At 36.7% G+C, this 26,725-nt stretch overlaps 1 protein-coding gene across 1 annotated transcript in view; it reads left to right on the top strand.

The window, feature by feature from the left end:
• Positions 1 to 23,446, top strand: part of TTBK2 (tau tubulin kinase 2) — a gene marked incomplete at its 3' end in the record, with an annotated part of 70,414 nt that extends 46,968 nt beyond the window's left edge. The window contains exons 10-16 of the mRNA XM_083350570.1: positions 446 to 603; positions 1,823 to 2,036; positions 3,076 to 3,287; positions 3,890 to 4,463; positions 11,373 to 11,624; positions 15,919 to 17,186; positions 22,978 to 23,446. Coding sequence (XP_083206696.1) covers positions 446 to 603; positions 1,823 to 2,036; positions 3,076 to 3,287; positions 3,890 to 4,463; positions 11,373 to 11,624; positions 15,919 to 17,186; positions 22,978 to 23,446 — 3,147 coding nt within the window. The remainder of the gene's footprint in view (positions 1 to 445; positions 604 to 1,822; positions 2,037 to 3,075; positions 3,288 to 3,889; positions 4,464 to 11,372; positions 11,625 to 15,918; positions 17,187 to 22,977) is intronic.
• Between the last annotated feature and the right edge of the window lie 3,279 nt (positions 23,447 to 26,725).

Here is a 26,725-nt window from a genome sequence, read left to right as displayed (position 1 = left end):
AGAGGTATGAGAGGTACTGAGTTGTTGTGTTACATGCCATTACAATAGCAACACCATGGTGAACTTGGCTGCCTGTTGAAGCAGGTATAAGATAGCACTGAGGATGAGAAAGGGTGAAAATAGGTAGCAGCACAAAAGATTTTGGTTTTTTTTCTCTTGAAAGAAAAACTATTTTAAGTCCCTGGTATATTCCTGATACTTAATAGGATATTTATATCTCCTATACTTCTTTTATTACCTGGACATGCAATAGGTAGAATTCTTTTAAGCAATATCAAGAAATTTATAGGCTGTGTTGTTTAGGAGATGAATAATCATAGTATTTAATTTTACCTAATAATAAATGTATTATGAAGATCTTGTATATCAGATCAGAGTTTTCAAAAAGTTGTTTGAAGAAATAATTGACATGAAATATAATAAATTATTTTCTTTGTTGTTATAGCTTCTCACGTCCGTTTTTGATAACAGTATGAAGAATTTTGGGGTGACAGAGGGTGATCTGTTTGATTGGGAAAAGAGTGGGGCTGATGGTTCTCTTACCACCACCACCACTTCAGCTACTCCTCAGCTACATACTCGACTGACCCCAGCTGCTATAGGGTATTTTGAATCTTTTTTTTTTTTTGGACGTTAGGTGAATTAGCATTTCAAGTTATAAGTGCTTCTTCATGGAGAACAGAACAGAACAGAACAGAATAGAATAGAATAGAATAGAATAGAATAGAATAGAATAGATTTGGAAGAGACCTTGGAGGTCTTCTAGTCCAGCCCCCTCCTCGAGCAGGAGAACCTATACCATTTCAGACAAGTGACTGTCTAGTCTCTTAAAAAACTCCAGTGATGGAGTGTCCATGATTTCTGGAGGCAAGCTGTTCCACTGGTTAATTTTCCTCACTGTTAGGAAGTTTCTCCTTAATTCCAGGTTGCTTCTCTCTTTGATCAGTTTCCAACCATTGTTTCTTGTCCTGCCTCTGATGCTTTGGAGAATAATTTGACCCCCTCTTCTTTGTGGCAGCCCCTCAAATACTGGAATACTGCTATCATGTCACCCCTGTTTCTTCTTTTCTTTAGACTAGCCAAACCCAGTCCTGTAGCCGTTCTTCATATGTTTTAGTCTCCAGGCCTTTGATCATTTTAGTTGCTCTTCTCTGAACTTTTTCCAAGGTCTCAACATCTTTTTTGTAGTATGGTGACCAAAATTGGTATGGAAACATAACTCCTTCATAATAAGATGCTGACAAACCTTAAATGCCTAATATAAGATATATCAATCTCAGATTAAGATCAAGAATCTGAGATTAAGTTCATGCATCTCAGGTTACTTGATGGATGAAGATTCAGTGTTCTGTGTCAGATATTTAGAATGGTGTCTTGCATTTATAATAACTTGCATTTGGTCACTTTGACCAATAAGATAATAGATAACTATCTATGTCTTTTGGATGAGAAGGGTCATCTTTAAATTGCTGTCCTCCAGAGGTGTCAGGAAATATTCATTCATAATATAGCCAGGTTGAAAACAGTTCAGGTGGCATGATGTAATTGGGAAGAAATTTAAAACAGTCAATCATTATTGTGCAACTCATTCTAATGGTTTTTGCTTGGTGGGGGAAACCAGAGGCAAAAGTGATGGAATAGTATCTTCTTTTCTGGTCCTTATCCTGATGGGGTAGCATGTTGACTTCATTAGCAAATGGAAACCTGAAAGCTGGGGAAGATTGTTTTAGCATTACTAGTCTAAGGCAGAGAGGAAGTAAGTGTCAGTTTAGAAAAGAAATTGGGACATCTTTAGTATTAATTTTCACTTTTTCATATATAGAATTGCCAATGCTACACCAATACCAGGAGATTTATTACGAGAGAATACAGATGAAGTATTTCCTGATGAACAACTCAGTGATGGTGAGAATGGTATCCCTATTGGAATCTCACCAGAAAAGTTACCAGAGTCTCCTGGACATCGTCTTCAGGAAAAGGATGTGTGGGAAGAAATGGATGCTAACAGGAATAAGATTAAATTGGGCATCCATAAAGTAAGTATTGCAGTTAAGTAAATGATAGCATTTTCTTTTTCTCTTGTTAACATGTAAATATGTATTTTGTTTCCAACAGTGACTAATCAGATATCCATGAAAAATGAATAAATGGAGTATGATGAAGAAAACCACATAATTTGTCTCTGATGTGTGGTTTATATATGCATAAAGTTTTCGTTTCTATTTGTTAATTGTGCTGCTGAAAAATTTTCAATGAATTTCTTAAGAGAATGATGAAATGGCTTTGTCTTCGTGTGGTGCTAAGTAGTCTCAGTCCTTTTTCCACATTGTTTATAGTGCTTATCAGAATATTTGGTTAAGAATTTTAATATCGGTGCATATCACACTAGAAGTACAGGTAGTGCTCAACTGGTAAGTAACACTCAAACAGATGCAACATGAGGTGAGAGTTGAAATACACACACATACATATCCGCAGACACATTTGTTTCCCAGAATTAAAAATAGGTGTCTCCTATGTTTTTTTCTTCTGTCCAGTCATGTCCAATTCTCAAAGACTGCTTGGAAATGGCCCTGTAGTTTTCCTGGCAAGGTTTTTGAGGAGTGATTAGCCATTGTCTCTTTCCTAGGGCTGAGAGAGTGAGTGGCCCAAGGTCACCCAGCTCATTTAAGAATGAGAGAAAATGGGAATTACAATGACAATAAAATATAGTAGGTTAGAGCAACAAAAACTAGAATGTCTGAAGAACAACAGGCACAGGAAGAAAATTTAGGAGTCTGAAGTTAGGGAGGCTACATGAGTTCATGAAAATTGGGTGAATAGATCTATTGCAGATCTAGGTAGTGAACTAGTAGTCAAACTTGATATAAAATAGCTGCTTGTTAAATAATATTTCTAAAATCTTTAGTTTTTCAGTAATAGAAACTGATTTTCAAATAGAGGGAGTATGTAAACTGTTTTTAAAATCACATTTAGAAAATGCTTTACATAAGAATTATATCCAAATATTTTGATAAGATTGGGGTGTTATCTTTATGTTAATTTATTTTTTTATATTGTGACATTCCTTTATAGGTTACTACAGAAGAAGAAAACAGTCATGGGCCAATTAATGGAGTGTTTAATGCACCAAGCCTTGGTTCTCCAATTAGAGTCCGCTCAGAGACCACACAACCAGATCGGGATGTTCCTCTGGTACGAAAGTTACGATCAATCCATAGTTTTGAACTGGAGAAGCGCCTGACTTTGGAGTCAAAGCCAGATGCAGACAAATTTCTGGAAATCTGGTAAGTAATGGTTTATTTTATTCAGATGTTACTTTGCAGTGGCTTGGTTTGGTTTTGTCTATAGGTGTGTACGTATATAATTCTTCACTGTTGTTTAATTAGAATATCTGCAGTAACTAATTAGAAAATCATATGCATATATGGATTTACATACAGCTAACCTTCATAGCAGTTTCATTCTAGCCAAATGGTGGATAATGAAACTATAGATGATAATATATGAAAAAAAGTATTTTGTTTATATAAAAGCCAGCCTGCCATTTTGCAATGGGTCACCAAACGCCCAGATACAGAAGATATATAAACGGCCCCACAAAAAAAGGTGCCAGGCTTTGAACTACCATGTTAGCAATGGACAAATCTTAATAAGATTCGCACCTCACACTGTATCTGCCAGGACTCTCTGTATCAATGGGGCACAGCACCCTACTCTCATTGCAACTGCAGGGTCCCACATCAAACCGTAGATCACATTGTGACCGGCTGTAAGCTGAGGGCATATACTAGTATGTCTGTTTAGATGATGTCCTATGGATTTTGCTTTATATTCCTCAAATAATAAATACAAATACATTGATACATCTTTTTTTTTCTTTTATCAGCATGGAGAAAAAGAAAAGAGAGCTTAATGGTGGCAGTGGCAAAGAACCTGTAATTCCAGCTTCTCAGAAAGCACGTGCTCCCACAGCTTCTTCCGGTCAGGAACATGTCTGGCATTATGATGAAGAGTATCTGCCTAAAGCTTCCAAGCTGGTTTCAAGTCCTTCTCCAGAACAGGGTGATGGTGGTGTTAGCAATGGATACGTTGCTGTCAATTTGAATTCCTGCCATCAGGAGGTAGACTCCAAGGAATGGGTGATTGTTGATAAAGAGCAGGACCTTCAGGATTTCAGAACTAATGGTGCTACGGGGCATAAAACAACTGGAAGTCCTTCTGATGAAGAACCTGAGGTGCTCCAGGATTTTGAAGAGTCCCCCCAAGAGGATAAACTTGGAATTCAAACCAAGCATACACCTGATGGAGTAGCACTTGATTTAGGCGCTGAGTGTCGTGGAATTGCAGCTTCTGAACAATTTACAGATCAACTAGAACTCCCAGTTGGAATTGCTGGTCATGCTTTTGCTGTCACGCCTACAAGCCTAATGGAGGCACAAGCAGAAGGGGCTCTTACTCCAGTAAGTAAATTAACAGCCAGAGTCTGTTATAATTCAAACAAATTAAGAAATTGCTGACTGTGAAAACATAGCCTATAGATTACAATCGAACCACCGTTTAGAGATGATAATCTGCTTTAGTTCTTTGAAAAGAGGGTGAAAGTGTTTGTAACATTTTTAGAAATATTTTTCAAATACTGCACTAAAAATGTGTTTTTGCAATTCCCAGAGCTCTTGCAACTGATTTAGTTATTGTAAACATTGTTAAATATCTTCAACAAAAACATGAAACCAGAAAAGCATAATAACTATGATATTTGAACAATTATTTTCACAGAGTATTTTCACAGAATGTTTTTTAAAATATGAATTATGCTTTTAGCTCAAAAGTAGGCAATGATTATTTCAGAAATAGAGAAAACCGATGGACTGCACATATGAGCTTACTTAATTTTAAGTCTTTATTTTCAGATGCTAGTAACTGCTATTAAATATATTTTTTACTTTAATATATTCTTGAAAAGTTAACTCTTACATGTAAAAATATAAATTGGCTTCGCCTGATAACTGAAATTGTTTTATGCACATGCCAAAAAACAGTCACTATAAATAACTTCCATCTTCTGGGCCATATTATTTGAGCATCTTGACATTTTGTTTCAGATTTCAGATTTTCCAAGAGAATGGTTCTGTCTTCTTTCTTTTGGCCAATATCATGGCTATTGCTGTTTTTTTTTATTTTGTATGCGGTTTTTCTTTTACTCAAAATACTTTTATTATTTTTGTTAAATACAACAGATGTTTAAATAGAATATTCAGTTACAGTACATCTATGGTGTATATGTATATCTATGGAGAGTCTCAATCATCCAAGTCATGATTGTCCCACAGGTGCTTTTCTAAAAGGCAACGGGACTTTCTTGTTTGTTTGTTTTTTAAATTGTTTCACTTATAATTCATGAAGCTCCTTCAGTTCCAGTTGACTGGTGGGGAATGGAAGGATTAATGATAAACATTTTCAAAGAAAAAAACAAGGAAGTCCAGGTGCCTTTTGGGAAAGCACCTTTGGGAGTACATAGTATACTTTTTCATTAAAAAAAGGGATGGTAATGACTCAAAATGGTGTTACTGCACCTAAGAGTTGTTATAAACGTAGTTTGATCTGTGTCCAAACACTAGGGATAGAAATCACATTTGCTTCTTATCCTCTTGCACATACGTTTCCTCCATAACACTCTTAATACTTTCCTTTTGATGAAGAACAGCTCTTTATGACATCTGAATTCAAACTGAGATTAGCTGAAACCTGGATGGGGAAGCAGGAGATAGTTCCTCTCTCAGGAATATGCTGGTATAGATTTTAGGTCTGGCATTATCCATGCCCTGCGCAGCAGGGGAGAGGGGGCAGATTTTATCCTCTGTGAGATTCTGTTGGCATTAAGAGGCGCTACTTTATAGATAACCAGATGTGAGATCTCATGCAATTGGGCCCAACGGCCTACTTGGCATTGACACTTTAATACTGCTTCCCGTACTGAACAGTGACATCTCTGCCAGGGGTACTATCCTTATTGTTGAGATGGCAAGAGTTCCCTCGGTTAGTACTGTTGGAGGACTTTACCTTCCTTTCACTTGGTGAGAGGTCTGGAGTAGCCTAGGACTACACGGCTACCAATGACTTCCATGGTCTTGATTCAATATATCGAGAACCTAGCTGAGATAATTTTGTGTCTCTTAAGTCCTAAGGAAATGTGTAGAGCCCTCTGTACTGTCAGTTCCATACTTTCTGGTTAGATCTCTTAAGTCAAGCATGTCAAACTCACAACATCACGTGACATCACGCGATGTATCGGGACTTTTTCCCCATTGCTGGCAATGGGGTGGGCACGGTTTTGGCGCGACGCATCTGGCCCGCGGGCCAGCAGTTTGACATGCCTGTCTTAAGTGGTTAGATATCTTAATTATGGTTAGTTAAGGTTGCCCGTGAAATAGCAGGAGGTGGGATTCAAGCAGTTAACAGTTCTTTGAATTAAGGTGTAGTTTTCTCACTCTGAAAGGTGTTGTGGTGTACTCCATCCTTAAGAAGTTTTTGCTCAAGTCAACTGCTAAATAAATTTAGGCTTCTCCAACCTACCTTTTAGGAAAGGTTATATAGAAACAAATGGTCTTAAAAGTACAGAGAATCCTGAAAAAGCAAATTATTTGAACCCCTGCCAAACAGGTTTCAGCTTGGTACAGCACAGAAACTGCATTCTGTGATGCTTTACCATAATTGCAATTATAACGTTAGTGTTTTAAAAATATGTATTAATGTAGCCAAATTGAGTAAATTATGTACTAAGAACGGGTTGAATGGAGATGAACATGTCAAATGATTTATCATACAGCTTTATATCAAAGATATTTTATGTGTTCCACTTGATGCAGCTTCTAAAATACAATATATATTTGCTTTTCTTACATAAGATAAAAATAAGAGTACGTTTATTCGTACTACACCGTTATTCCTCTGCTGTTTTAGAAAGCCTTCCTCAAAGCAACCTGCAACTATGGCATGAAAAAATCTATACACTAAAAAGTATAACTTGAAAGCCACATAGTATAAACGTTAAAATCATTTCATATTTAAACACTTCTTGGTAGACTGAAGCTCAGAAAGAGAAAGACAACAATGAATTTTGCCTAGGAATGAATATGGAGATTTTACTACTGATGTATACTTTTAACTCTAATAATATCTACAGTGAGGAAAATCAAATTTACTTACAAACATTTATTTAGCCCCCTGCCCCCATTATCATAAAGATAAAAGGAGGAAAAAAGAAACACATTCAGATGTGCACGACTTTGCTACTATTATTATTCTAATAAAAGTAGATTGTCTACACAGCACCTGTTTTTCAGTATGTTCTACTTTATAAGTCTGATATTAATCTTACAAGGCAGAATGTGCTTCCTCTGTCTTCATATGAATAAGGGGGAGGGCTGTCTGAGGCCCTTTTGCAAACCACTTTCTTGTCCTGCGCTCAAACCTCATTCATTGATCATTGCCTTGGTAACAGATGCTCTCTCTGTCCTTCAAGGCCACCCTCTTGACTCACAACATTTGGATTTCCTGACTGTGATTCATTGTTCTATATATACCTACTAAATTTTTTATCAACATAGTTTAGCAAACTACAAAATGTTTGGATTTTATAAATACAGCTTAATTGTGTTGTAGGAGACTATATCCAAGGATAAAGAGCCGGCCATATCATACTAATCCATCTTCAGTGGCTACATTGAATCACATTAGTGCGATCCACTTTAGGAGAGCCCACTAATGATTACTGCCTCAAGATACGCTTCACCTCTTCATTTTTGGCATGATTTTCTGCGCTAGGCATCTTCTATCTTGAAATAGGCTTTGAAACCAACATTTCTAATTCTTATGGCTAACCTAGATGTAACAGTAGAGTGGACTGTAGTTCCTGTATGTGGTTGGGGAGAACTTCTGCCTTCTAGGGCAGACATGTCAAACTCGTGACATCACGCAATGTATCGGGAGAGTTTTGCCATTGCTGGCAATGAGGTGGGCGATGACGCGTCCGGCCTGTGGGCCGGCGGTTTGACACCCCTGTTCTAGGGACACCTTTGTCATCTATGGATAAAATAGCGATCACACAACTTTCTTCAATTCAGAAGATATTGATATGCACATAATATATATAATATATATAATCTGGATTGTCCTACCCCCTAGTGTGAATTTAAACAACAAAAATAGTCATATACATAGGATCCAGTATTCTCATTTGTGGAGCATTTTACTGCTATGCTAATTCAATTTTCTATACATCTCATCCTGTTCCAAATAGCCAAAAATTCTTGGATGAAGCCTTCCTCAGTGCTTATAAACATCCATTAGGAGTCTTTTTCAAATTTAAGAAGATGGTAGTTCTGTTCTATTCTAGCTTCCATATCTAAATCCTGATAGCTTTGTTAAGCTTGGCTTAGCTTCCCTTGTCTGATTTCTCAGAGACATAATGCATTGCCAGTTTGACCAGATCTCCTTTCTCCCCAAAACTATGATGTCTCCCTTGGACACTCCCCAGATTCTTCCTCAGAGATAAGCTCAAGGGAGGATGAGCCCATTCCTGGCACATCAGGAACTCAGTTAATTAATGACTCTGAACAGCCGGCAGAAAGAGAATCAGAGGGGGCTTCAGCTGGGGAAAGCCTGCAGGGGCAGACAGCCAGTGAAGAGGAGGAGGAACGGCCTTCTGCACCTGATCTGAGATCATGCAGGGCAGAGAAAAGGCAGGAGCAGTGGAGGCCAGCCAGACTACTCAGGAGGAGAGGGGCCCGCCCATCTTGATGGGCTGCATCGGGAAACTGGCTAATTATAACAGCAGGCAGAGGGAGGCATTGCTGGGAATGACGTGTTGGTTTGCTGGCTGTTTGTTTGTCATGTTTCCTGCTTCACCATGTTTGGAATTGTGCCTTGGAGACTCTGAACTTTTCTTGCTAAGCGAGCTTTCGTATGTATATTTAATTTTTGCCCGGTGGATTTAAGTTTGTTGGGTGGAGCCATTTGTCTAAGCAACTTTCACTTGTTTGTGGACTATTAACCAATTCATTTCTGAACTAATCTTGGCTTGCTTGTGGCTGGACTTATTGGTACAGTTCTGAGTATTGGGGAACATTAATAAACTCACTAAATCACAGTTACATGCGTGTGAGTGAGTGGGGCAGCACACGATCTCATTATGTGAAGATTACATCTCTAATCCTTAGTTGCAGTAGATCAGGTCTTTGCTGGATTGGAAGCCTTACATTCAGAAAGCTTATGTGAGGACAGATTCCTCAGTTTCCTAACCTCCAATGATATCATTGCAGGTTTCATGCTGTTTTGGAATTTTTATTGTGGCTTAAAGTGAAGAAAGTTTGTTTTTATTTTATTTTATTTTAATTCCATTTATATCCCGCCCTTCTCCGAAGACTCAGGGCGGCTTTACAAACTTAGCAGTAGCCTTCATTCTATGTATATGCCTGCTTATTAGGGCTTTCACACCCCTCCCAAGCGGCATTATTACAAAGTCAGCTTAATTGCCCCCAACAATCTGGGTCCTCATTTTTCCTACCTCGGAAGGATGGAAGGCTGAGTCAACCTTGAGCCTGGTGAGATGAACCTGCACTAATTGCAGGCAGCTGGTGTTACTTAAGGAGGCATTAGCCCATTGCTTGTCTATGAAAGTTTATCTTGTTACAATCTTCATAATCTAAAAGAATTTCTGTTTTTTCCTCATCTGGCTGTGAAGCGGTTTTATAAAAGTTTGTATAAAAACAAACTTATAAAAGTTTGTTTTCTGTCTGTCTGAGAATCAAAGCCCTTTTAAGACCTTAGCTGCCTGACCTCTTCATTTACTCTCTCAGAAGACAGCCTTAGTCATTGTGATCACATCAGTCTGACATTCAGTCTGACATTCCAGTGAGCTCCATGCTTTTGTATTCAGGTGAATCTTACCTAATTTTCTATAAGGAGAAAGTGACTCTGTGTCTCCATTTCCCCTCCTGTTGAAAGCGGTCTCTGATTTTCATTTATGCTAAGGAGAAATCTTCCTTGTATTTTTTCAAATCCAGAAAATTCTTTAAAAATAATTACGTATTGGTGTGATATTCAGATAGCTTCATTTCTGACTTCAATATAAGAAGGATCCATGCTTATTTCTCTCTTGTAATAGGCCACAGACATTTTTTTTGCTGAGTAAATCACATCAACAATTATATTTGGTCAGACAAATCCAGATTTGCTATTCCCTGAAACTGATGGCTTCATCAGCAGTAGGATCTCCCTTTAACACTTTATTACAGCCGTCTGATCTTAGCTGGGATTGTGTTCTTGAGAGAATAATTTGGCAGGGCAATTTTATTCTCAGTTTTTTCTCATTGTTTACCAACCTCCTTGTATAGGAGCTTGCTACTAAGCCATGTATGTAAATCATAGAGACCGCTGGTTATTTATCTGTAACTGTCATTCTTAACATGGCCATCCATGAATCCAAATGCCAACCATCCATTTTTCCGACCTGGTTTCAAGGACAGCATTGTCAATATTAGCTTGTTGTAGCTTCTTTGAAATGGATGACAATGGCAGGAATCCTAATTTCACATGCTGATTCTAATGAAGGGAAATGGGCTTCCTACCAAAAATCTAAGGTTCCAGAATGTTCTACATGCGTTTCTGTGCATGTGCAGAATCCATACATGCAGATTCATAGATATAACTACCTAAAGAACTACAATTATAGGTAAGTAACCAGGTCCTTTGTTGTATTATTCCGAAGTACTCATTATGTGTATTCGAACACTGCGTCTACTGTAAAACGTTATATCGGCAAGCTGATAAAAAACACTGCTTGAAATGAAAATTGGTTCGGATCCAGATTTTATTTCCAGTAATAGTGTTCCCTGAAGAGATTTCCAGCATCACGAAGATTATTATGGGGAAGTATAAGGAAATAATAGAACAAGGGAAATTAGCAAATGTTGCAGTCCTGCCCATGGAAGTGTATTCCTTTTATAAATAGAATAAACTTTTCTAGTTGTGGAAGCAAGATCTGGATCCAATTCAGTACATTTTGCTATTATCTGGTAATCTTTGTCAAGTAGGGTTTACAAGGCAATCTCATTTTTTAGTAGTTTGTTTTACAAGTAGTATTATTTTATAACCGCTTTTCTGAATGTTCTTTGTCATTGGTGGGAAAATATTGCTAAATCACAGGGATAAAATACGTGGTCTTTGTAGTCTCATTTTTAAAACTGTTACGGTTTCTTACTGAAAATAACCATTGGAAGAATAATGATAAAACTAGATAAAGAATAATAAAATGGTCTTATTTAAATATTTGAAACATTTTCTTTCTTTTCCCTGCCATATTCTCACAGCTCAGCTCATTTCATATCCCGCATTTCTCCATCCCACGAATTTCAAGCCCCACCATCTTCTATACCCTGAACCCTATGTCCCACTTCATCACCCACACGGATCCTAAGAAAGTGACAAGCTTTCCAAGGAGTCAATCAGCAGAGAACCACTCTTCCTCTTCCTGGTCACCTTCCTGTAGGCAACTTCCTGTTATTCCCTCTGGAAACAAGTTTCCCTCTGTCATTCACATCTCAAAAGCACAACTCCAGCAGGTGATTGCATCTTCATTTTCATCAAAGCAACTACACCGTTGGTCATTTGAAAAGCTTTACAGTTCCCAATTAATATGCAGGGCTGAGATTTGGATTATTTGTCTTAGTAGGAAAACTAAAAGATGGGACATACAGCTTTTTTGAGGAAGAGTCATTTTAAAGAATCTAAACTAGTTTAAAATGGTAGCAGGATAGATCAGAGTGAATCCACTAACTGATCTTTTATGTAGCAGATAAAATTATTGTTCAGAAATTATGAATGACTTTTTTGTAATTTAAAGTTTGGGGAATAGTTTCAATAAGTAAGACTCACAATTAAAGCTGATAAAATTAAAGGTGATATATAAGTGACTGCTCCATATACAAAGAAAAAGAGAGGGCCTCATAGATTGATTGAGAAGGCATGTTGTATTTCTTTTAACAAGTATAATGCTAAAATACATATTGTTCAAAATACATATTGTTCAGTAATATTAAAGAAAACTGTCAAATGGAAAACTCCAATTAATCTTTAAGAACACAATACTCGAGCTTTCTTTCTTTTTAGTAGTCTTATAATAAATGTTATCCGTGTTATTTTAATTTATAATAAAAATAGCTTTATAATAATAGTAGAGCAACTACTTACAGTGATTATTAATCATTAAAGCTTAACCTTTAATTTGACTCCATCCCACCATAAACATTACCATATCCAAAATTTATTTCTGCATGTAACTTTTTCCTTTATACCTAAAATACTATTTCTCTCAATGAAATCTTTGTTGCTAATTGAATATTATTGAGCAATGATAAAAAGATTTTAAAAATATTCCAAAGATCAAATTTTCTGTCAGTGAACTATATAAACCACATTTTCTGCATAGCAAGAAGTATCTCTAACTAGATTTTGTACATTTTTGGCTCTTTGTGTTTTACTTTTTTATGGTGAAAATGAAATTATTATTAAAAACTTAGTCCTAACAATTTAGGAGTTAGTGCTCTGAAAGTGGGCATTAACTGCACAGTCTTATACAATGGCCATAGTATCCAAAACAGAAGAAGAAATAATCTCTCAATTTTTCAGAATGATTATTATAATCTCTTTATTAAAGTAACTGTACTGTAACATGAAAACTAAAAATACATTTAATATTTGAAAAATTAAAGAATTGAAACAAGAAAAAAGTTTTGGAAATGGTTAATTTGTGTAGATATCAATTGTATATAAATAAAAAACTGATAGATTTTTGTAGCTAATAAATGATGGCTATATTTGAATACATCTACTGTAACCTATTAGTGCTTTGGTGCTGCGATAATTTTTTCAATCAAATCAGTTTATTTATTTAAAAAAGAATAGCCTTTTATATGTTTTGTGCTAGCTAAAGTCATCTGAAATGTTGCAAAATCACTAAATCTAATGAGAATTCTGAATGCAAGGATTTATTGGAATCCAATACAGGATTGCAACTGAATGAAATCATATATATTCTTCTTTCATGGCATTTTCTTCCTCTTGTTTCTTCTTATCTGTTTAAATCAAGAGTGTGGAGCATTTTTATTTTTATTTTTGAGGGCGACATTCCTTTAGGAGCCCTAAACTGCCAGTAAATAGAGCCAGAGCACAAATTCAATGAGGCCATTCCCTTTTTCCCTCTTTCCTTTGTGCCTTGATTTCATTGCTGAGCAATCATCTCTAGGAAAATATCTTGATTTTTGTAAAAAAAATTGTGAATATTTTTCTTTACACATTTTTTACATGGCTTCCTCCTGTTTCATCACGTCAAGGAAATAAAGAGTCTTTATTTGATCCAAGTCTAATTGACTTCTATTGCAGTCCATAAAACAAGACATCTCTCAATCTATTATTTAAAAGAGCTTCTTTCTCTCACTTTTTCTCAAATATTCAACTTTCAAATCTCTACATGACCTTTGAAAAAGCACTTGCATTGAATGTTCTGGTGTTTACCATCATTGAAATGTTCTTATAGTTCATGGTCTTGTCTAAATTTGTCATTTTCTCCCTTCCTAGATAATCTCTTTATTTCTCAAACACACTGTTTATTTTTATCTCTTCTTGATCCCAAGGGAAAAAATATATCTATCTGCCACCTTAACTTGGATTTTTCTTTTCATTCTTATTTTCATAATAAGCTTTTTTAAACATTAACTTTTGGGTAATAAAGTGATATTATTGGTATATATTAGATTGTTAAATGTTTCAGACCCCAATTTTGATTTCAGCTGGGATCTTCTCCAATTCCGCCATTCATACATTTATTGTGCAAGTTATGATCAGTATGCATCATCTGTCTCAGTTATTCTGAGCTGTTCTGTTTCTCCAAATTCAGTTCTTAATAATTATTAAGGTTCTTCAAAAGAATAATCAGGTGCTTTGCAGACTATTTAGCTCTTTTACAGTCCATATTCTGGCATAATTCGTGTAGCCACAAAGCAAGGATAAATCATCTTATGTTCTCTTATTTCATTATCTACCTTATATTAGCTGTGTGATCTCGTGTGTCCCTGGTCTTTTCTGAAATGTTTCGTTACCAGACTGTATAATGTCATCAGCAGAATTTAAATATAGCTCCAAACGAACAACCAGTCACATGACCAACTGACCACATAGGCACACAAGACATTTATAAGCTAAGAAAAATAGGACAAGAAAATCCTGCTATTGATGTCACCTAGTCTGGTAACAAAACATTCAGAAACTGAATTGAAACAAGCTTGGAGAGCAAATGACCGCCAAAAACATTTCTTGTGTCAGATATAGAAGTAGAGTCTTGGTTTGGTAATTTGCACATTCTTTTGAGAGATGCACATCAGTTTCTTCCAGTCTTTGGGACAGCATTTTCTGTATTGTTAACATTGTACTCTGGATTAGTGTTCTGGATTACCATTCCTCTAAGTGCTTTAAATAGTTCAGCGAATCTGTTCATTTTGTTTGGCAGCTGGTCCATTCCTGTGTTACCTCAGTTTCTTGTAAAGTTGATTCTTAAGTATATTCTCTTTCTGAAAATGTTTCTGACATTCCATAATCCTGTTCATAAAAGTTTTCAATACACTTGTCCCGTTTTATTCTACCCTCATTTGCCATTGTTATATCTCTTCTGTGATTAGTTTCAAGTATTTTACTTTAGCTGCATACGTCCTTATGGATTCTCCTTAAATAGGCCTCTTTTCTTGTTATTTGTTAACATCCTTGCTTAAGTTATCTTTTCCTTTATAGTTTAACAGTGGAATTCTGCATAGCGGAATTCTGCATACGGTTGTCATACATCTTACATGCGTGTATGCAAAGGAATATTTTGTGTTCAAGGAACAGGGATAATAAACTTGTCAAGAGGCAGAGGATTTTTACAGTTGAAGGGACTGATAAAGGTCAGTGCCTTGTGAAGCAAGTAGAGGGGAGAGGCTGTGCAGAAAGATAAGTAGAAAGCAAATTGGGGCAGTGGTTATAGAAACAGATTCAGTAGTAATGTGAAGCAGATGCAAGAAATGTAGAGAATATAAGAGACTATTTTTGCTCTGATACAAAACAGTCTGATGAATGTTGTAGACAAAAAGCAAACATGTAAAGCACAACAAACAATAATTGTGAATTAATCAGATTTTCTACTGTGTATAGTAACTGTTCATTATCAAGTATATTCTTATAACATTTTTATTGGAAATAACTTCAAAATAATTCATAAGATCACCCAGCCAGCAAATGATGGCAATGGTGTCAAAAGACTGACACCATTGATGCTTATGGAATACAGTCTAAGTTGTACAACTCATGTTTCCAATAATTCTCATTAAGCACCACCAATATATTTTTTTCTTATAGACTGATGTCTATAGATCTGATGTATCTTTGCACAAGTCAAGTTGAGTTTTCAGTAAAAAGGTAGATTAAACTACACAGGCCTCCTCCTTATAGCCCATTAAAATTTTAACAAGAAAAGGAAATAAAATAAAAAGGAAGGCTTCAAATACATTTTTACATTGTGTTCTTTAGAAATGAAAGTACATCAGTTAAATTAAAAGCATGTAAAAAGATTATTTAGAGCAAATAGAATAAGGTGTATAAAGGCAGATATATTTAGCTAGACTAATAAGATGAGTGATTTTGATAAGAACAATTACCATATTGTTAAGTGACCCCAAATTGAACCAAGCACTTCATTTCCATTGTATTCAAGATACAATGAAAAAGAAATTAACTACTGTTTGAATTTGATTTGATAATATATGATAATGTCAAAAAACAAATTGAATAAGTTCTGGTCAACTAATTATTTCAATACTTTCTTTGCAGGTTACAATCCCCAGGCCATCAATGGCATCCACACAGTCTACTTCTGAGAGTTTTCATTATGGGCAGCATCTAGACAAGAAAGATCGGGATCCTCGGGTTTTGGAACATACAGTTGAACTTTCCTCCCCTAAGGAGAATGTTGCTGGCTTGGTTGAGGCAAATGGTGCATTGACTTTTAGCAGCAGCAGAACAGATTTAGTTCTCAAATTAGATTGCAACCAAGGGACACTTGATAAAGATGTCGATGAAGGCATTGAAAATCAGAGTAATAGCCAAACAAATTTACTTGAACAATACATGACGAAACAAGAAGGAAGGGAAAACCTGAGCCTTGTTGAAGGAATAGAAGAAAAAGAGCCTTTCATTGTTTGTGAAGATGCTGTTGAAATACAAATTAAAGAACCCTGCTTAACTGCTTCAAGAAGCACAGAATCTGTTTTGGATGGACCTCAGGTTATTACAGACCCAGAAGAACCAAGACCTTTGGCTAGCTGCTCCTTACTAAATCAGGGCACAAAACAGGAATTACAGAAACAGTCAGCTGCTGAAACATCAGATGCTTCTCTGTCAAGAAGTACTGACCTATTTGCTTACAAACAGGAAAGTCAAGAAATGCAAGTACATGAAAATGGCTTCCATGATGAGGATATTGATCATGCTAAGGAATTGCAATGCCAGCAAGTGAAACTTGCCACACTTCTGCATGAAAGGGAAAAGGAAGAGCAAAGTATTCAAAGAAATGGAGAACTATTCTTTTCTGTTTCAGAGAGTGAAACGTCTAGTCAGTCCAAAAAAGAATTGGTCAGATCGCCATTTGTAGTTAGGCAGAGTCGCATACCAGTTTTAGCACAAGAGCTAGATTCCTCATCAGAATCTTCTCCTGTTTCAGCAAAGGAGAAGCTACTTCTAAAAAAGGCCCACCAAACAGACTTGGTTAGACTATTGGTAGAAAAGAGACAGCTCCGATCTTTCCTGGGTGACCTTTCAAGTGCCTCCGACAACTCACTGAAGGAAAAAGTAGTTGCAGGTCCTGTACCGTTTTCAGAAGATGTATTGACCTCCTTTTCCAAATTAACATTGGACACTCATTTACGGAGTCAAGTACAAGAGAGCTTTTTGTCATCAAGTAATCCTCAACCCAGAAGGAGCAAAATACCAAGACCTGTATCTTGGACTACTACAGATAATACTAGCAGTTCAAACTCGGCTCAGTTTTTTCCTCGGCCACCCCCAGGAAGGCCACCAACAAGGCCTGGAGTAGAGGTTAGGTAAGTGCACACATATTTAAGCAATATGAAGTATGCATCTGTATAGTGTAACACCTTACAGATTTCACAAAATCTTGTTGCTTTAATTAATTGGGAGGAAGAGCAAGTGCATAGGCAAATAATTTTTTCCTGATTTAAAACTGAGGAAAGGTTTGTATGAATTAACAACATTTGTAATCTATGCCTGATGTGGATACGAGGTACTAGATTTCTAAATGTTTTGGTTTTCAGATTTGAATTATATAATCCTAAAATGATAAGAATTGCTTGTATCTATGTGGAGAAGTTGAATATAAAAACACTTTCTTTCATTTTTATAATAAGCCCTCTCTATTGAAATCTGTAGTGTATGTCCGTAATATAAATGTCTATTTGATTATATTTTAAAAGGGGCTGTACTTAATAGACAGAAAAATTAGCCTATAGTTTCATTGTAACATGTCTTTTGATAATGCTTCTAGAATAAACATTATGTTTTCTATTTGCTGTAATGCAAACAACAAAAAATAACAAAATGTGCTTTTATTTAAAATAAGTGAAAGTGGCTTGGTTAGAAGAAAATATAGCAAAAAATACACTGCATTTATATTATATAATATAGTCATTAAGTTATGATTTTATTTTTGTGACTAGGTGATAACATAGTACTTTATTTCATTTAATTTATGACATCTACATGTCTGCCAACCTCATAAGAGCCTGATTTTGGGCAGCATACAACAATAAAAAGACTTAACAGACTTAAAATAAAATAAAATATAAAAATAATAGTAATAAAAAGAAATGCAACTTGCATAAAAATGTGCCATATGCAAAGAAATTAGGCTGAATTAAACTAGTGCTACAGTTTGGAATTTAGAAATGTATTTTTGAGCTCAAAAGAGAACATAGCACTTGGATGATTTTTGGAGAATTCAAAATGTGGTTTGTGTATCCATTCTGGCCCTTCTGAACTTCTTAACAGCTTTTGATACCATCAACCAGCTCTTGGGACTGAGGGTGGGGCACACTGAATGAGTCTATGACAATTTGCCGTGGCCAACTTGCCACGGCCAACTTGCCACAGAACAACTTGCTGCTGGATAAAAGTTACCCTAATAACAAAGAAATGGTGGAATAGAATCATTAAAGAAAGGATGCAAAAGGAGGGACAGACAAATTATTTTTTTTATTTATTTTAAATAAGTAAATAGATTTGTTAAATTGTTCATCAGAGAATTGTCCCATGGCAAGTTAGCTGTGGCAAGTTGTCCTGCAGCAAGTTGGCCGTGCTGAGTTGGCCATGGCGAGTTGGCCACGGCGAGTTGGCCACAGTGAGTTGGCTGTGGCAAGTTGTCCCATTCCCCACAATGAATTGCAGTGGTTCTCCTTTCTCCATGGCTGCTACCAGTCAATGCTAGTAGAGGAAGAGAGGTCCAGCCCTAGGGCCCTATTATGTGAGATGCCTCAGGTCTCAAGGCTCTCCTCCTTCCTATTTAGCATCTATGTGAAGCAATTGGGAGAGGTAATGCATCAATATGGGGTTCAGTATCATCAGTATACCTTTCCACCTCGTGCTCGGGAAATGATGCTGTTCCAGTGGTGGCTCAGCACCTGGATGCTGTAAAGGCTAGGATGAGGAAAAAGCTGGTCTGAGTCAATGTGGGCTTTTGGCCCACATCTGGCATCTGGAGAATTGACATTTCTGACTTGTGATGAGATAATATCTGTTAGAACAATTAATCAGTGGAACAACTTGCCTCCATAAGTTCTGAATGCTCAAACACTGGACGTTTTTAAGAAGAGATTGGAAAACTGAAATGGTATAGGATTTCCTGCCTGAGCAGGGGGTTGGACTAGAACAGAGGTCCCCAACCTTTTGGGCACCAGGGACCGGTTCCACAGAGAGAGGTTTTTCCGTGGACTGGAGAAGGCGTGGTTTCATGTACTGTCTGCATCCCGCGGATGAGGTTTTGCTTGTTTGCGCAGATCAGTTTCTGGCATGCTGCGGCCCGGTGCCGGTCCACGGTGGTTGGGGACCCCTGGACTAGAAGACTTCTAAGGTCCCTTCCAACTCTGTTATTCTGTTCCGTTATTCTAGTCTGCAATTTGGGGTCCTCTTGGACTCATAGCTTTTGCTGAAGGAGCAGGTGACAACTGTGGCCACAGGGCCTTTAAACAAATCTGCCCTTGCACCAGTTGCACCCATTCCTAGACTGGGAGACCCTGCTCACAATCACTGATGCCTTAATCACGTCCTGTTTGAACTGCTGCAATGTGTTCTACATGGAGCTTTCCTTGAAAATTATACAGAAAATGTAGTTGGTCCAGAATGCAGTGGCATGCACAGTTTTGGCTGTCCTGTGCTTCATCTGAACAATAATATTGCTGCATGAGCTGCACTGGCTTCCAGTTGCTTTAAGATGCAATTCAAAGTGCCAGTTATTTCATTTATTAAATTTTGTATGCTGCCCATCTCCTGGATAAGGTGACTAGATGGCTGTCAACTTTAAAGTCATACATGGCACGAGTCCTGATTACTTGCAGGATGGTCTCTCCCTGAGGTTAGTTATCTGCTTATCCTACTAGTTTAGATAGGATGAATGTGCTCCTCTCTTAAATATTTTCACCAGCAACCTCACAGTGATTGCCACAATGCCACTAGAGATCAGAGAGCCCCTTACCCTTTAAGCCTCCTAGAAGACTGTGAAGACATGGCTCTTTCCTCAAGCATTGGGCTAGGATGGGAGATTTAACTATGAGGATGTTTGATCTGGGATGGGGGGGGGGGAAACGGTATGTTTTTAACTATATTTTATGGATTTTTGTGAGCTGCCTAAAATCGTTGTATGAGATAGGTGGTGGCTATATAAGTGTAGTGAATAACATGAAACTAAATAGGAAAAGTAACAACCTAATTGCTAATAAATACAATTGCATATGGAAAGAGGTAATTCAGCTCTTTAGGTAATCCAACTCCTTAGATATATCATCATTGTTTTCCTCCGAATCTCATAGAATTACGTCTTCCACTTGACCAACACCATAGAAACAAAGGTGCTGTTTCATTGAATATTTTGCAAAATTGCTCTGTGAGATATGCTTCAGGCATAATCTGTAAGTAGTGGAATGTAAAAGCCTTCTATGGTGGAACACTGGAATATTAGCCAGATATGGATAGTCCTCTTTAAGCAACCATACTAAAGTCATGTGATCATGTCTGTGCTTACAGTTTTACACAGGACAATGACTGTAATGACAAATATATGGCTGAGAGAGAGACACACTGCAAAGGTCATAAATGCAGGCATTGGTCATAAACTTACTTCCGTAACCTTCAGGTTGCTCTCTGGTTTGGAAGCATCACTGCTTCAGACAGGAAGGCAATGCAGAAAGTGGTGAGGATGGCAAAAAAGAGCCAGGACATAGCATATAAGCATTGCTTGAGCAGGGTCCACAAGATTGTCTGGGACACACATCTTCACAACCTGTTTTCCTTGTTACCTTCTGGGAGGAGGGGGCTTCGTCGTATCCGAAGGAGAACATCCAGATTCAGTCACAGTTTTGTTCCATACAGTATTAACCTTGTTAACTCTAAAGCTTCCTCCTTCCGTTATGTATTCAAGATGGACAGTGATTAATATTTATATGTTACATATATGTAAGGGCGTAGGTCTACACATATGATGTATATAGCATGTTTATATGCATGTTTTCTATGTGTACACTTGAGAGCAAGCAACAGAATTTCATTTTTAATGTATGCCAGTGTGTCCACAGGGGAAAAAAATAACAATAAAGGTTACCTATCTGAAGTAGTTATTAAGTGAGAGGTACCAATACTAGGAAAGGCTTCTGTGTTTTTATAAATGGTGGGGAATGAAAATCTGAATGACTGTTACTACAGTAGCATGTCTACTGGTATCCTCTTCAGAGAATCTGCTTCTAAATTTTCTCCGCTTGAGGAATTAAGTTCCGTGACAAGTGGCAGAAAAATTATAGTATATGAGACAAAAGTTTGGCCCATTGATTCCCACTCACATAATGCAAGTAACAAGATTTAAATATGTGGGGTTGTTGAAGGCTTTCTAATTTCTCACAGAACCTTAGGGATATAAGATGGAGTCTTAATAGAGATGGAGAATAGACCTACTTTCATTCTTAAGACAGGAAACAGAATACCTAGGGGGAAGACATTATTTTGGACTGTTTTTAACTGAGCAGTAGCCATCATATTCCCCTTCCCATGTAATATCTGAACTATCACTTTGTCCTAAACTATCTCAGAAGGGGTTACAAATTGCCTTCCTTTTAACTTAAAAAAAATAAAACACCTTCAGGACAGCTCCTGTTGTACATCAGACAGTTACTAAAACAATAGATAGATATGTCCTCCTCTTGCAGAAGAAGGTGAAGGAAGAGCGTTGTTATATGTTGTGGGTGTTAATCGACTGTGTTTTTTCCATGTTACCTGTGCCAAAGATCATTGCCTCAGTTTTGTTCTTTCCCAATATTCAGCCAATGGCCAGCAGTCTTTTAAGGCCAATCTTGGTGCAAGAGATAATATGTATGCTAGGTGCAGCATATATTAGAATTGAAATTTTGCATCTATTCAGTGAGTGGGGAAAAAGCTTTGTGATTCCATAGTCATTATAATATCATTAACGTAAAAAATAAATGGAAAGGGAATGAGTGGACAGCCTTGCTTAACAGCTTTTTCCAACAATATAGTTATATCATATAGGTATATAACACAGACTGAGCTTGCATATTAGATTATGGTTTTATATAGGTAAAAAGTTAGATATAGGAAGTCAGTTATGCTAAATTTTACAAATATAAGCAAATAAGAAAACAGTTAAACCATGTCAAAAATAAACCACCAAAGCTCCAGTTGAACAGCAATGTCAACACAATCTTAAAAGGTACAGATTGTTAAACTTTAAAAGTTGGTTTTGAATAATGGTGTTTTTTCTTGTGTTCAGATAATCTTTGTGAGAGAGCTTTTTGGATTTCAACAAGAAAATCATTACATATTGGTGGTGTCCTTATTGTACTAAAAAATGTTTCTTTTGTTTACCCATCAAATTAACAGAGCTTATATAGATTCATATAGGAGATGAATAGTATGGATTTCTTTCCTGTTTATTAGTTTTTAACGCTGTCCAACTTTGAAAAAAATTCTAGGTGATATAAAATAAGGAAAACAACTATCTGAACAAAATTGCACCAATAACATTTATAAAAAAAGTTGGACTCCAGAAACAGCCTAACCAGGAGCAGAGTTAGGTTTTAAGAGACTTCTGGAACACTTGAAGAGTGGGAACCTTATGAACCTCTAAGGGATGCTTTTCCACAGGGCATGAACCAACAGAGAAGGAACGCTTCCTTGTTCTCACAAGATGACAGCATTTAACTAAAGGGACTTGGAGCGTACTCACTCTGCCCAAGCATACTAGACTGGCAGAAAGAGCTGGAAACATGAAGGGCTTTATAAATGATGACCCAAACTTTGGATTTCATCTGGAAGCTAACTAGTAGCTAAATGGACATAACAAAGATCTCTATTACTCCTTGTGCGCTGCATTTTAGACCAGCTGTAGCTTCTGAATAGTCTTCAGGGCAGCCCTGTGTAAAGAGAATTGCAGTAATCCAGTTGTGAGGTGACCGTTAATGTAATGTAAACATTTTTTAAGCCTAACCCCACTACCTTTTGAGTTGAGCATGGAAATAGATAAAATGTATGTAATGTGACATATCCTGCATTAAAGAACAGAATGCAGAAATGACATATTTCTTCTTTTTTTTCAAGGTTGCGGAGGTACAAAGTGCTAGGAAGTAGCAGTTCTGATTCAGACCTGATCTCCCGCCTGGCTCAGATCCTTCAGAATGGATCTCAAAAACCACGAAGCCCTTCACAGTCTAAGAGTCCAGGATCTCCACATAGCCCCAAGACTCCACCCAAAAGCCCAGTCATTCCCAGACGCAGTCCCAGTGCCTCCCCTAGGAGCTCTTCTCTGCCCCGTACTGCCAGTTCTTCACCGTCTCGGGGTGGAAGGCCACACCATGAGCAGAGAAGTTCATCCCCACATCCTGGAAGGAGTAAATCGCCTCCTAGCCTTTCAGGCTCTTCATCTTCCAGGAGATCCTGTCAACAAGAGCACTGCTACAACAAATCTAGCAAGAACGGTCTGAAAGGATCTAGTGGCTCTTGCCATCACTCTTCTAGCATTAAACCTCCGACTGGGAAGAACAAATCAGCCAATAAACTTAGCAGATAGGAACTGAATCTTGTCAAGTGTCAACCCCCCCCTCCCCGGTCAAACTAATGCATGTTGTGTCTGTGTACTATGTATTTAAAAAAGGAATCGTCTTCAAAAATTAGCAATTATCCTGACTTTTGGAGAAAAACAACTTTTAAGATGAATTATTTATATGGCTCACTTTGTATAGGAGTGACCAGGCATTGCCCAGGAAAGGGCAGCAAGCAGATCAGGGAAGCTGGAGAGCGGAGATGGAGCAGCCAGAATCACATTGTTTGGGAGATTAGTGTTTTAATATGATTTTGCTTTCCTTTTTATTTATTAAAACAATAAGCTGACTCTAGATTTTCATCAAGGAAAATTATAAAACCTGAAAGAAATGTACTGGGACACTAGTGTGCTTGAGGTTTAATCAGCTGCTATGTTTTTAAAGATTTTAAAAAGCACATTATTTGGGAGAGCAAAATTCCTCAAAATCTTCTGTGTAATATTAGTCTTTGTCACAAACAATTTCAATTTGTCCATTGTCCTTCTTGACTGATAATTATCTCATCAAAAGAAGAAAAAAAACTTGTACCACTAAATATTAGAAGTGGGCTACATTTAGTATTTATATAATTGCACGGGATTACAACCCTGAATTTTAAGAGCTTGAGGTAACAGTGTGTACTTATATTGACAGATCCCAAAGCTTCTATTATCTGTTCAGGTTTGATTACTTAACTGTTTATTAATTTCTAGGGTTAGTTCTGGTTATAGAATAAAAGTCAGATAATTTTAAATTATGGTAGAAATACAAAGGGTATGGGATCATGTAACATCTTTATGGTTACATTAATCACTTCTCAGGGCATCACTGAGAGAGCCAGTGTAAAACTTAACGAGAATCTTTTATCCTTTATGAAATGCTTCATTCACTTAACTTTACTACAATGTTCATCTCCAGTGTTATCAAACTTATGAAGAAGTGTAATGTTTACATGTTTAAACTTGAAACTTCATCCTTAATGTAGAAGAACATTGAAGCTTTAATCTTCATAAAGGTGACTGAAGAATACCAGAGAAGATTAGCAGATCCTTTATTTTCTTTAGAACCTAGGAGATAATAATTGCTAGGATAAGGTTACAGGACTGTCTGAAATGTTAATGTCTCTAATCCTATATTATATAGAAAAAAGTAGTACGCTCCTTTCCCAATGTGTACAGAGCCAATAGCTGACCAATAGTGCTATATCTAGGAAAGGGGTCCCAGCATCCTCATGATTTCACCATAGTGTAGATATACATGGTAGGTTCCCCCCTCCCACTTCCTCCAAAATATGTTTGATTTGAAATATGGAAAAGATACTGAAATGTGTTTAAAGATAGTCTTCCACTTCCCCAAACTATTACTTAATATGATTGGTGATTTCTAGTTTTTCCAAACATAGGTGTGATTGATTTAGATTGCCAGATTCAGAAATCAGTGATAGAATGGAATACAATGCAGAATGTAAAATAAGTATGACCAGTTCTTTAAATGGAGATCTGGATTAGAGGATGCTAAATGTAAGAGGAACTTTGGCAATTACTGATCTGCTTGCTGTAGTCATACGCCTTAGCCAGCATAAATTCTTTTTAATTTAACGTTATTTTATTTGCTGCCAAAATTGTAACTTGATAAAAAGGGAACTTTTTCTCTGTGAGCTAAAACATTTCTAATGCTGCATTGAAGCTGCACTGAATTTCTTTTGTTCTGTCAGAATGTGTTGGAAATTTTTTTACTCTTAAATATGTATTTTTCCCCCATAAGTAATGTAGCACAGTGTGGAATTGTAGTCTCATTCAGGTTTCAAGCACTACAGAGGGAGTACACTAGCTGGAGCATATTTGCTATACTTTGAGAAACTGAATGATTTAGAAGATCTGTTGTATTATATTGTATAATAGGTGCTATACCAATAATTGCATGTTCTTATAGTAAGTTATATATTATAAATATTTATAAATATATACATACACATATATGCTTCTATATACTTTCCTGATTCTCCCATTATACATTTGTAAAATTATGGACCATAGATCATGCTGTATTCTTTCAGTTACGTGCCTGAATTATATGCCCTTGGCCTTGTTATTCCTGTTTGCTGGCATGCACAAAGCTGAATATTTTTCATGCTCAGTTCTGAACAAAAAGAGTACTCAAAGAGGAGTTGCTTGGTAATTCAGTGTTTCATATCAGCATTGACAGTTCACTTTTACAATTCTGAATAAAATGGAAGGACTTTGAGAAACTGTGTGTTTTATAGCCAAGGTCAGTGTATGGTCTCGATTTTGTCTCTTCATCTTCTTTCTGTATCTTTCTAACCCCTTATGAGAACTTTTTTCTGTTAAAGTGTTTGTCATGATACTGGTGGTGATAAATAGGTATGTGTGATATAAAAAAGTCAAGACTTTCTCTTCATCTTGCCTTGCCAGCTTTTACCCCTGTTCTCTACTTGCTGCAACACTGCAGGGTCTTTCTCTTGAGGCTACTGACAGTAAAAACGTCAGTTTTTTTTAAAAAAAAAACTTATCAGCTGTATGGAGATAGAGTCACTCAAGCGTTATTCCAATAACTTAGGTGCTTGAAATATTCTACATGTTCAGCCCTTTTCCAATAAGTGCTTCCAGGGAATATATTTTGAAGCTGTATAATTTGAGTTGATATAAAAACAACAAAGCTATATGATTTCTTTATGATAATTCCTTTTTGGGGATTGATATTAATTCATCTGGTTTCTCAAGGCCAACTTTAAAAAACCTTCCTTTACATGTAACCATTTTTAAATTATTTGCATTATCTGCAAGGTTTTTTAAGTATGTATATTTTACATTATACTTAAGGAATAATATTCCTAGAAAATTCCTGGAGGAACTCCTTCATAAATATGTCCAGAGCATCAGTATTGTAAGAACAGTTTCCCCTGCATGTATGGAGATGCATATCCCAAAGATTTATTTTCATGCTTTGCTGTCAGGGACAAAACAATATCTATTCTATGCATTAACAAAAAGAATGTTGTAGAAATATACATTTCTCTTACAAATGGTATGTGTATCCCAATATTACCATAATATTCAGATTCTTTTATGTTAAAATCATTTGTATTTCTTTCCATGTTGTAGAAATGGAAGGAGGCATGTTCCAGACTAAATGGTCATTGTGGAAAGCACAGGTTAATGTCAATGTGTTTTTAATGTATTGAGTGGATTCACTTTTTAGGTTGTCATTCTGCCAAAACATAACCTAATAGTTATTAGAAAACCAATGGT

Source organism: Vipera ursinii (assembly GCF_947247035.1).
Source record: "Vipera ursinii genome assembly, chromosome: 1".
NCBI lineage: Eukaryota > Metazoa > Chordata > Lepidosauria > Squamata > Viperidae > Vipera > Vipera ursinii.
The sequence above is the reverse complement of the archived record's forward strand: the minus strand, read 5'-3'. Positions and strand labels throughout refer to the sequence as shown.